Here is a 12,566-nt window from a genome sequence, read left to right on the forward strand (position 1 = left end):
TCGCACACAATTTTGCAATAGTGATGCGATCGGGCATAGCTCGGGCTTTGGTAGCCTGTCTTTTCGACGCATCCGATGGGTTCTTTTGTGTTTTGTCGTTGTGGGGCGGATACGTAATTTTATATTAAGTAATACATTCGTTCTGTAAAAGTAAGACGTATAACTTTTTTTAAAGTCAAACGATGTAAAACTTCAATCAAGTTTATAAAAAAAACTATCAAATATCTATCATGACAAATCAATGTCATTAGAGACGTACATCATGACATATGCTTTCATATTATATTTAAGTAGTATCATAGTCCTTAATAGATTTTTTGGTAAATTTGATTAAACTCTTCCTCATTTGACTTTAGGAAAAATTATACGTTTTATCTTACGGAATCTTTACTATTAAATTGGAGTTGGTCGTTTGACACTCAACGCGTTTGATGGTCGTCATTAGGAGAATCATGTCCGTCCAATATAATCTCATGGTCTCCGTTTCGTCAGATCAAGTGAGAGTTAGCGCTGAAGGTAATTATGGTAACCCTTGGGCTATGGTATCAGAAGATATTTCCAATCTGATGCTTCTATCTTTAGCCCTCACGGTTATTAAGGTACACAATAATTAGGCAAGTCGCCATGTTGCCGCTAATCAAAAATTAATTATGAATAGGAAATATTTTCTTGCCGCACATGTCATATGTCTTTCCAGAAAAGCAAATTTCACCATCTCCTCTCCCTCTCGATCCAATCGCGTCGCCTCCTCCTCACCCACTTCGCCGGCCACCCAAGCCCCTCCCACGGCATGCCGGTCCTCCGACGCTCAGGACGCGCGGGTGCATACCCCGCATGCCGGCTCGCCATCAGGCTCGTGCTCGCTCACGTGGCACGAGCGAGAGGATCTCGTCACGGTGTCGGAATTGCTATGGAGAGGTACGCAGGAGGAGCTGGTGGTCTTCGCCCTCCCCGGTAACCCTAGAACTTGCGGCGCCACCCCTATATCTTTGGCACCAGTACCCGCCGCCGGTGCATCCCGATAACCCGTATAGATCCCTTGCCTACGCTGCTACCCCTATGGTCTCTGTTCCTACCCTGCATCTCTCCTACCGGGAGGTGCGCATGAGGACGGCTTGGTTTCCCTTTCAGCGGCACCTTCTTGAGGAGATGTGGAGCCAGCCGGAATTGGATGTGCCGACACGCTACTCCAACCTGCTGGCCATGATACAAAAACAGGTCAACAATGAGGTCAGTAAGAGGTTGGCGCACTTGACCGTCTGACGCTCGCCAGCTCCCACCCCACCTCCTCTTGCATCCACGCCCTCGCTTTCTCAACCAAGCCAGCAGCCAGCAACTGCATGCATGCCATCTATTTGAAAAAATGCAGAAGAGACGAATTTAATTTGCACATTTTCAAGCCATGAGCCCAGCTCTCCGTGAATTTTGCTCTGTTTCTCCATGTCATGTACCTCATGTGATCACCTTGATATGTGTGTGTGTTTCCTGTGGCCTCCTCATGGGCTGTTATGTGATGCTTGTATTTTCAGTTTCATACGAAATGAAGGAGGAATGGTGACAAATAAGAGCGAACACCTCCATCCAAGTGATTTTGATCTATTGCCATGCTGCTCGATTTCTAAATCTGTAGCTACGAGTGTTACTTCTGAAGTCTGACATTGCAGATTACATTGTTATTCATATTTTTTGTGCTTTCGGCTTCCTCCCGTCAAGATGAAAGGTTGCAGTTCGGCAAGAATCTGCTCTTTCTCATGGTGGCGTTTGGCTAGGATTCAGGAACAAATGGAACTAGGCACACTTTGCATCTGGGCGACACTAAGGTGCTAGCCACACACATCGTTTAAGCACATGACGCGAGAGGCGAAATGTATACTTAGATTGCTTAATATTACAACTGAAATTATTGAGCTGGTTTCATATCCCACATTTATGTGAGTTCTCTGTAACTGAGCAGCTGAGAACTACTTTCACTTCAAATCCAAATACCTAATCTAATTCTAAATTGGCAAAACCCATTTCAGCGTTCTTGTTCAGTATTGTCATCGAAAAGGTTAAAGTGCGCCTTTTTAACATCCCATTATCAAAAAGAATATTATTACTGATTTTTACAGATATTCCCCATGAATAGACTAGACTTATTTAGTATGATGTGACATCTTAAAAGATGGGACTGTACCTATTTTACTACTTCCATTTGCATGCGATCCAGGGTGAGAGCATCGGTCATGGATGCCCACCGTTCATGTATATGTGCATTCATGGGTCAGATCATACTTAAAATTTGCAGGCTAACAATATTATTCAATATAGTACTATTCTGGCATATGCATCTATGCATCGTTCTTGGCTGACTTTATTCTCTTAAAAGCTCGACCATGTTATGTTGTACATTATCTATGCAATCTTCAGTTATGTTTTCTTTACCTGACACTAACCACACAATCATCATTGTCCAACATGTTTTTTTCCCTTAATTCATTCAGAATAGCCTACGACGGTTTTTAGTATGGAGGGAGGCATGCATCGTGAAGGTGCGTTGACAGTAAATACATCATTGGTCCTTTCTGTATTTTTATATGCAGTTTTTGTTTGTCGTTGTCATTCTCAGTGTACGATTTCTGTCCCCTGACGTCTGTTGGCATTAAAAACATTTTTTAGTTGTATTATTTCATTGATTCTATAAATGTTTTCCACCTCAGTTCTTCGGCTGAACTGTGAGGGTGTGTGGATGGTTGCAATGAGATTGTCCAGCAAGTGCGTCCGCGTCCATCAGAGGCATAAGTCTATGTACTCGTTCGGAAAATTAAGGTTATTTTCTGAAACTTGAAGGGGATATCCTCACTTGCATAAGTATAAAGATGATTGGTGATGAAAGCCAAATTATTTGATGCACACATTTTTTTCGTTTGGGAAACATGATTAATTTTACAATTAACATGCATATAAAAATTGAAATTTTCATGTTACATGCCATATATTACAATTTTCATTTACTACTCCAATTTTATCACACTTCCGGGCAAATCAACATGGCCTAAAATCCTGAAATGGTTCAGTTAGGACTTGGAAGTGAGTGTGCAGAAGGAAATGGGGAGTTTCAGAACTAGCGAAGAACTTTCTGACATCACAAATTATGATTGTTATTTCAACTCTCTAGAGAGTGACACATAGTGGACTGGAAACACCTTAAGTCTGTAGACAATAGATTTTTTTAGAAAAGGTTCTGAGGTGATCAATACAAATAGAAGAACAATTTAAAATATTTGAACAGTTTGCACTAGAAGGATGTATGTAGTCAACATTTTTGGGTGGATGTTATATTTATAGAGACTAATCATTTCATCATGTCTGTGCAATTTTGTTGAGCGTTATATGTACCAGCAGCCGAAGATGTGATGAACTGGAATGCGTGCAGAGGAATTGGGTGCACCGCAGCTCGAGACAATAAGGATGCATCATGGTCAAGCCTACAATCTGGTCATTGTCTTGCCACCTACAGGGGTGGAGTGACGTCTTGCTTAGGAGCAGACGTTTGTAGCGGCACATATGTGTTGACGCATGAATACACCACAAAGTATATTTTTATCAGAATCTATATCTATATATATGTTTGTTGTTTGCTTAGCAACACACATGTCACTTAAGATGGAGAAATTAATGTTTGTGGCTACATGGTGGAAATTGACAGGTGCGCCATTCTTGATATTCATGGTTGCTAAGTAAACAACTATTTAAGCAATTTATCTCTTCATATACTTTGTTTTATATACTTTTTAGTCCCTTGAAGTCATTTTAACCAGCACATAGAAATAGGGATAATACAAGAACAAGCAAAATTAAATCAGAAAGCAATATGAGACACTATATGAGACACTATAGAAACAAATAGATACCAAAGTTCCAAATTATCTGATCTACGAAAAAACCGCAAAAATAATAAAGACAATAAATATGAAAATGAATAAATAGAAATTCATGTCCATAAGTTTATATTTTTCTTATAGTTACCTCACTTAGGAACCAACAACAAGCATCAAATGTTGTAAAATGGAATTACTTAAATTTCAGGTTGCGGCAAATAAAGATCAAGACCATGCTTGGTAGTTTGAGTAACCCAAGGGCATCCTCCTCGGCTGGTTGGTGTTGTCGTTAAAAGGGTATCTTGGGCACCACATTTTCACATGGATTATGTCCGCATGTGTGACGATCAAAAATAATTTGAAAGTCCGTAGCAACGCACGGGCATTCAACTAGTGGAGGTAGTAGTTCAATTCGGGTAGTTGTTTTTATCACTAGCTCCAATCGGTTGACAAGAATTGATTGCGACTTACGCGCTGCTCGGATGAATTAGGGCTAAACATATTTCTTTTCGTGGGGTTGAACTGAATTTCCAATCTCTCGTTTCGAATTGAAACTCGAATCTCGTAAAACACATCAGCTTGGAGAATCGACGGGTCGAAGTCACCCATCGACACCGTGACGACAGGGGTTCCCCATCATCTGGCTCGCATCGTCCCCGGCCTCCACACGCCCCCGGCACAAAACTCCAATTCCCAGCCGTGGACCAGGCCTCTCCCTCCCCGACCTGCTCACCACCACCACCAGTCCACCACCACCACCACACGCCTCGCCCTCGCCGCCACGATTCCCCGCCACGCCGCGCCACGACGCCGACGTTAGCACCGATGCAGTTCCTCACCGCCTCCGCGTGCGCCGCCGCCTCCTCCACGGCGCCGCTCCCGCGCCCCGCCCACCTGCTCCGCGTCTCGAGGCCCCCTCCCTTCCCGCACCTCCGCCGCCGCCGCGCTCCCCACCCACCCTCCCCATCCCTCTCCCTAGCCCCCCAACCCCCGCTCCTCCTCCCCTCGCGTCGCTCCCTCCTCTTCACCCCCCGCGCCCACGGCGACCACCACCACCATAACCATAACCACGGCCACGGCCACGGCCACCATGGACACGGCCACGGCCACGACGGGGCGGAAGTGCACGGGGGAGGCGGGGGCGCGGCGGTCATGCGGGTGGCGAGGGCGATCGGGTGGGCCGACGTCGCCGACGCGCTGCGGGAGCACCTGCAGGTCTGCTGCATCTCCCTCGGCCTCCTCCTCATGGCCGCCGTCTGCCCCCACGTCGCGCCGCTGAGCTCTGTCGGGCGCCTCCCGGCCGCGCTCATCGCCGTCGCGTTTCCTCTTGTCGGGGTAAGTCGTAAGACCCACTCGCTCTTCTGAGCCGTCGGGTTGTAGCTAGGAGAACCTAGGAGCAGCTGAAGTATCAATGTCAATCCCCATGCCGGTGTGAGATCAATTGGGTGATAATCATATTCTGGGCATTTTTTTTCCTCCAGAGGAAGTTCTAGTGCATGCTTTCATGAGGTTGAGTTTTGTTGAGAAATTTGCTCTCACAGTTTTCAGAGAGTAACTGCTGATGTGACACCGTTACGGAACCTCGAGGCACATGTTCAAGCTGATAAAATTGACCAGCACGAACTTTCAACTAAAGCTTCTGAACAACTGAGATGATAACCTTGATACTTCAGTATTGATTTGGGGGTAATATATAGTGCAGACTATGTATGTTTGGTGCAGGCCTAACCCATAAAAAGTTTCATATCCAAACTTCAGAAATGTCTTCTGTGATGATTAGAACTACTGTTTGCAAAGGAAATTGTGCTAGCTACATTTCATTGAACAGGGAATTGCTATGCATGTTCTGGTCCTTAGCATAGAAGAGAGAGTATTTTGATATGTTTAGATTGCTTATCTGCGGAATCCTTGACATTTTCCTGCTTTTACTGTAGGTTTCTGCAGCGCTCGATGCTCTTGTAGATATCGCTGACGGGAAAATAAACATCCATGTCCTCATGGCTCTTGCAGCATTTGCCTCCATATTTATGGGGAACTCGTTGGAGGGTGGTCTGCTTCTTGCTATGTTTAATTTAGCTCATATTGGTATATATTTTTGACAGACTTTGAAATTCTCCCTATTTCAGCTATTGTTTGTGTATTTATTGGTAGTTTTCTCTTCTATTGTTATTTCTTACAGCCGAAGAGTACTTCACAAGCAAGTCAATGTATGATGTGAGGGAGCTTAAGGAAAATCATCCAGAATTTGCATTGTTGTTAGAAACAAGTGGAGACGAATCCGTACATTTTTCAAATCTCAGTTACACCAAAGTTCCTGTGCATGACCTTGAAGTGGATTCTCATATTTTGGTCAGAGCTGGTGAGGTGTGTTGCTTTTCTATATAGAAAACTTAGTCCATGTATTTCCTAATTTTGTTTCATTTATTAGTCTTTTCACAATTATCACTTTGCCATTGTCCCTTTTCATGTCGATGCTATTTGTCTAGTCTAGATCGTTTGGAATTTTATCTCATTGTGGCGCAGTTCTTGTATTCATTAGGCTGTGCCTGTTGATGGAGAAGTTTACCAAGGATCATCTACGATCACTATAGAACACCTCACTGGTGAAACAAAACCTGTTGAAAGGACGGTGGGGGATGCTATACCAGGTGGAGCCAGGAACTTGGAAGGAATGATGATTGTGAAGGTTAGGCCTTTCGTTTTTCCATGAAGAGATCTTTTCCAAGTTCTTTCTTCATTGCTCTTTTTGTTCTGCAATCCCAAGATGCTTCATTTTTTCTTATCTGGTTTTGTTCTTATTTTCAACGTGTAGTTGTCACATAAAAATGCAATTCTGTTAATGCAATTTTTAGTAATTTTTAATTTTTTATTAAGAAAACACCTGACAGTTATTTAATGGCAGGACTGTAATGCATAAGTTGCTAGTAATGCTTGGTACTGCATAACCATTTGACAGGAAATAATGCTAGACTGGAAACATCATTCTAAGATATTTTGGAAAAAAAAAAGCAAACGTAATTTACTTTTGCAGAATGCACAAACCTTCTATACTTTATAATGGTTAATACTAGCAACAAATTACATTTTCTTCTAGCATATCGTTAAGTTACTGCAACACATTATGTTTCACTTGTCTCCTTCCAGAATGTTACCTTTTCATGCTTTTATTCGGTTTCTTTTGTTCTAGGTGACCAAATCATGGGAGGATTCAACACTTAACAGAATTGTCCAGTTGACTGAAGAGGGCCAGCTAAACAAGCCAAAGTTGCAAAGATGGCTAGATGAGTTTGGAGAGCACTATAGCAAAGTTGTCGTGGCCCTGTCTTTGGCTGTCGCACTATTGGGACCATTCCTCTTTAAGTGGCCATTTTTTGGTAACTCAGGTATTCTACTAAGGTCACACGGCACGCTGTATAGATTTTGTTACAAATAGTGTTTGCTTCATAAAACTTAATACTGATGATTTGTCAATTTCTACTTAACTGATGCACTCAGCTCTAGGATTGAGCTTTCTGTGCTCTGACACTTCCTTTAGTTTGTAGGGGCTCAATTTACCGTGGACTAGGACTTATGGTGGCTGCATCTCCTTGTGCACTGGCTGTAGCCCCATTAGCATATGCTACTGCCATCAGTTCTCTTGCAAGTAAGGTACCGTCTGAAAGTTTCAGTGTCCTTGGCTCTGTTTTTTTTAATCTTCATTCAGTATGAGACGGTGCCTTTCGGCTTTGTAATTTAGTGACAGCATCTAGTATTTTATTCTGATTTTTTATAATTATTTTACCAAGATACTTTCGCCCCCATTTCTCTATGTTATGATTATGCACAAGAGTTGCGCAAGATAAAAAAATACTAATATGAATCTTTTGTTTTATTACAATTATTAGTACTGTGCCCGTGTAGCGTTTCTTTAGTCATGACATGAATGGGATTCCGGGAAGATACTAGTTATTATTTTGAGCCTGGTTTATCATATTGTGTTATCTTACTGGTTGCTTCTTTATTTTTTTCGACAATTTACTATGACCTGTGGTTCTGTTTCTTAGATGAAATTTCTTCTCCTGTGTGATAGTGGAATTATCCTCTTTTTTTGTTCTATATAGGGAATTTTGTTGAAAGGTGGGCATGTCTTGGATGCTCTTTCTTCTTGTCAGTCTATTGCTTTTGACAAGACTGGCACGTTAACAACTGGGAAGCTTATGTGCAAAGCAATCGAGCCCATTCATGGACATTTGGATGTGAGTCATGGTGTTAATGATCCTTCTTGCTGTACACCAAACTGTGAAAGTGAAGCTCTAGCTGTTGCTGCAGCTATGGAGAAAGGAACAACACATCCTATTGGAAGGTGGAGATAGATAATTTTCTTAAAGCCCATTTATATAATTTATTTTGTTTGCATGCATCATTATGAACTGAACTATACAATCCTTGGGCATACACATGGTAGGAATGGCTTCGATCTGTTCCCTCGGGCCAAGTGTATTGATAGCTACTATCCCTGCATTGTATTTATAGTCAGTCCAGGGCATGACTGCTAGCCAGATATTCATTAGGCAGTTCTTGACAAAAAAAGTTCTCTAATTCATTTTTTGTATCAGTAATTGCTTCATTAATCAATTATGCCTGCTTTGACGTCGACTAGAATCATCCAGTATAGAAGTTATTCGGGATGTTCAACTATTGTTTATTAGTGTATGCAGAAAGAACAATGGTTTTTTGTTCACCGTGAAATGCAAATATGCAACACATTTTTCTTTTACATATTTAGTTGTTATAGAGTCGCATCAAGTAAGATACGGTTATCTAGTATTTATTCTAAGTGCTACGAGTGCACAAGTAAAAAAAAAGAGCTACGAGAGTCCACTGCTAATGAGCTCATTCTCACAATCCCAATGCAATGTATAGCTTATGTGTGTCTCTTCAGCACTGAGGCGCCAAAAAGAATTCTTGCATGCCCTTAATCTTGGTGTAAACTCTCGTCTTCCCCACTATCTTAAGCTTGTTGTCGAAGCTCTTAATGTTTAATTTTTGTTCTTCATCTTCTCATGTATGTTATGATTTTTCTAGAATTATTTAAGTAGAAATTTGAAATATTGATTATATGATTCACAGGGCAGTTTTAAATCACTCTGTCGGGAGAGATCTCCCTGTGGTTGCTGTAGAGAGTTTTGAGAGTTTACCTGGTAGAGGAGTTGTTGCTACTTTGAGCGGCATAAAGGTATGTGTAAGTTAGATACTCTATATTTTAGCCAGCAAAGTCGTATGGAAACTGTTAGATATAATAAGAAATTATTTTCTGCTGTGAACTTGAGTTTTGGGGATCACTAGAGTTGCTCTAAGAGGACCTGGATCTTTGTATCTTAACTTGACAGCTCATCTATTTGTATTACAGGCAAAAAACAGTGAAAATGAGCTCGCTAAGGCATCTATTGGTTCCGTCGAGTATATTTCTTCTCTATATAGATCTAACGGTGAATCCGAGCAAATAAAACAGGCAGTAAAGTGTTCCGCATTTGGGCCTGAATTTGTGCAAGCTGCTCTGTCAGTAGATAAAAAGGTGAGTTAAATCAGAGGACAATCTTCTCATTTAAGCATGCTTCTGTTTGTTGCCTTCTGATTTTTTTTTGTCCATGTACAGTTATTTGTTTGGGATGATTGATCATTGATGTACTGAATTATTTATAGTTATGCTAAGTGATAACTAAATTCAGGCTTAAGAAACGTTTTGGAGTCTAAAGTGGATTGGATACTACCTGATGTAATCCGTGATTTGTCGAACACTTTCAGTTTCTTTTGGGTGGTTCTATTATTATGATATATACTGGGAGAACAAAGCAGAACCAAAAACAATATATACAAGAAGATCTGGCACGCTGTAGTGCTTTTTACATAATGCTGCTAAGATTTTCTTGCCTAATGCCTAGATCCATTTGAATGTGTTATCATGACCAGTTCTCCATATAAATTGTCGATTATTTGAAGGACTACCTTGCATGTATTATTTATCTGCCCGTTGATTCTTTTCAGGTGACCCTTTTCCACTTTGAGGATGAACCCCGTTCTGGTGTCTGTGAAGTTATATATACCTTAAGAGAAAAGGCTAAACTTCGAATCATGATGCTTACTGGAGATCACAAATCAAGTGCTATGAGAGTTGCTAAAGCTGTATGTATTGACGAAGTTCACTTCTCTTTAAAGCCAGAGGACAAGTTGAACAAAGTAAAAGCAGTTTCAAGGGAGGGAGGTAGTCTGTTGTCTTGTAACTGTCAAATTTCTTTTTATGATTATTATGACAGTTCTTTGATTTTCATATGTTATTCAACCATTGACATATCTAGCTTAGGCACCCATTACTTAATCACAATGGTTTGGTTTCTACTCAATTTCACCTCCTTCCACACTACATTCTTGATCTAGTTACCCAATGGTTTTCTTCCAACTTCTAGTTGCTATTGTAAGGAGGTCTACCTCAGTACTTATGCGCATAACTAAACACTGTTTATTCTATATTTGAATGATTCTTTATTTTTTGTCAGCTCAGTTGCTCATCATAGAAATTTGTGTTTGCAGCCATATTTTAAGTATTCCTAGAAGTCACTTTGCTTCATTGTTGGAGGAGGAAGTTACCTTTCCTGGTTGCTAATCATTATGTACCTTCGTATTTGTTTTCAGGTGGAGGCTTAATAATGGTTGGTGATGGTATAAATGATGCACCAGCTCTTGCAGCTGCAACAGTCGGTATTGTTCTAGCACAACGCGCCAGTGCGACAGCGGTAGCTGTTGCAGATATTCTGTTGTTGCAGGATAATCTTTGTGTGGTGCCATTTTGTATCGCTAAAGCTCGTCAAACTACTTCATTGGTAATGTCTCTCGTGGGCTTAATACAGACACTATATTATTGGTTCTTACACTTTTGAGGTTCATCCTTGCAGGTCAAGCAAAGTGTAGCTCTTGCCTTAACTTGTATTGTTTTTGCTGCACTTCCTTCTGTCCTAGGATTTCTTCCTCTTTGGTTGACGGTAAGTTCATTCTTCCTTGCATAATGACTTGTTGATGAATCTGTGCGCTTAGCAAATTTGATGACCACATCAGTGGCTGGAGCCCTAAGAAATTAAGAATCTGTGTGCCATATTATGAGTTGAAAATATGACAATTTATACTGATGGTGAAATGTTTACATGTTTTCACTGCACAAGCATCATCATATTGTTGTTATCCTGTGAAGAAAATCAGTTAAGCTAATTCCGCCAGATAAATTGGCAGGTTGATTGGAAATAAGAGATACTCCCTCCGTTTGTATAGATACATCTGAATCTGCGACAACTAATATGGAACCGATGGAGTAGCAAATTACCCAGATATTTAATATGGGTCCAAGTATATTGTCATAGTGAATACAAATATGCTAAATTTTAAGTTTTGAACGACTTCCAGGAGTTGGCTTGTATTGGATTTGGTGGTCATCTATATCTCATGTCTCTTGATTCTCAGTTTTTTTGTGATCTATTCATGGTTTTTCTGTATGTCATCATGTTCAAATGTGCTTAGTGCGAGTAGAAACCCGGTTGATTATAGTGGATTTATTTCCTCCAAGTCTAGTCACATGCTCTCTGTGTTCCATAATTCTTGTCGTGGTTTTTGTTTAAATTTGAACTAAAACCACAACAAGAATTATGGAATGTACTCCGTCGTAGGGAGGTTAGCATAAGTCATGAGTTATGACTCACCAGGCCTCATATGTGGCTCAAGATGATTATGTATCTGTAGAATCTATTTACCATAAGAAAATTATAAATGGACTTTATACAGTTATAAGAACTTGCGATTACCTGCAAGCCCACCTATGCTTTCTCTCCAACTATTTTGATATGTACACATTTATTTTCTCTTTTGTGTTAGTTGTTTTTATTTACTCATTTTGTCCAAATTTCAGGTACTTCTCCATGAAGGAGGAACCCTTCTAGTTTGCTTGAACTCAATACGAGCTCTCAACCACCCAACATGGTCTTTGGGAGATGACATCCGTCAACTTGTTGATGGTCTAAAAAACTATATCTTGGCAAAGCTGAATAGCTCCTCAAAATTCCCAGCCAACACCGTTCCTTTGTAGATATGTATAGCAACAGTTATCTTTGCCTTTTCATGAACCGTTGGTCGTTTAGGTTACTGGTTCTGACCTAATGTTTATAGGCTGTACTTGTAGCACCACCTTGTAAAGAAAAACTTGCCTTGGGTCATGTTGTGTTCAAATATTGCTGAGCATCCTGTAATTACACTGTTAGTTGAGGCTTTTTGTTCCACTGCATCGGGGAGACGATTCATGGGTCAGTTTTCTGGAGTTGATGAGGCCACAAGGCAAATCTGTGCTGGGTCTGAACTGAAGATCATTGTCTCTTGTGACACCAATATTCAGATGAGTTGTTCAGCATGTTGAAGCTTGATACCTGGAACTCCAAGCTCCTAAATAATTTGTTAGGTTATCTTTAACTGGTAATTTACTTACCAAGTGTTAAGTGTACTGGCAACGCCACAGCCATAGTGTAATGCTCAGTTTGTAATATACACACTGTAGCGCACTCTTCTCATTCCACTTCATTGTGCAGTCTTCTTTCAGTTCATTTCGTTGCCGCCGGGCACGGCTTGCTTGGCCTTGCTTGATGCTTCCCTTCCACCTTGCAGCCGCTGAACCAAGCACCGATAAGTACCACG

General features: G+C 41.0%; 1 protein-coding gene and 1 long non-coding RNA gene across 2 annotated transcripts; both read left to right on the forward strand.

Annotated features, from left to right (window-relative positions):
• Positions 1 to 857: 857 nt before the first annotated feature.
• LOC124684277 lies at positions 858 to 3,739 on the forward strand. The gene is made up of 3 exons (XR_006996972.1): positions 858 to 2,531; positions 2,700 to 2,808; positions 3,385 to 3,739. It is a non-coding gene; the product is annotated as an uncharacterized LOC124684277 (long non-coding RNA).
• A 946-nt stretch (positions 3,740 to 4,685) lies between these two features.
• On the forward strand, positions 4,686 to 12,157 carry LOC124698561 (probable cadmium/zinc-transporting ATPase HMA1, chloroplastic). The gene is made up of 13 exons (XM_047231049.1): positions 4,686 to 5,195; positions 5,795 to 5,945; positions 6,040 to 6,224; positions 6,400 to 6,546; positions 7,048 to 7,243; positions 7,396 to 7,508; positions 7,961 to 8,202; positions 8,970 to 9,075; positions 9,250 to 9,414; positions 9,885 to 10,101; positions 10,530 to 10,717; positions 10,790 to 10,876; positions 11,791 to 12,157. The coding sequence occupies exons 1-13, from the start codon at positions 4,686 to 4,688 to the stop codon at positions 11,965 to 11,967; spliced, it is 2,484 nt and encodes an 827-aa protein (XP_047087005.1). The 3' UTR covers positions 11,968 to 12,157.
• The last annotated feature ends 409 nt before the right edge of the window (positions 12,158 to 12,566 follow it).

This window comes from Lolium rigidum, chromosome 1 (genome assembly GCF_022539505.1).
Source record: "Lolium rigidum isolate FL_2022 chromosome 1, APGP_CSIRO_Lrig_0.1, whole genome shotgun sequence".
NCBI lineage: Eukaryota > Viridiplantae > Streptophyta > Magnoliopsida > Poales > Poaceae > Lolium > Lolium rigidum.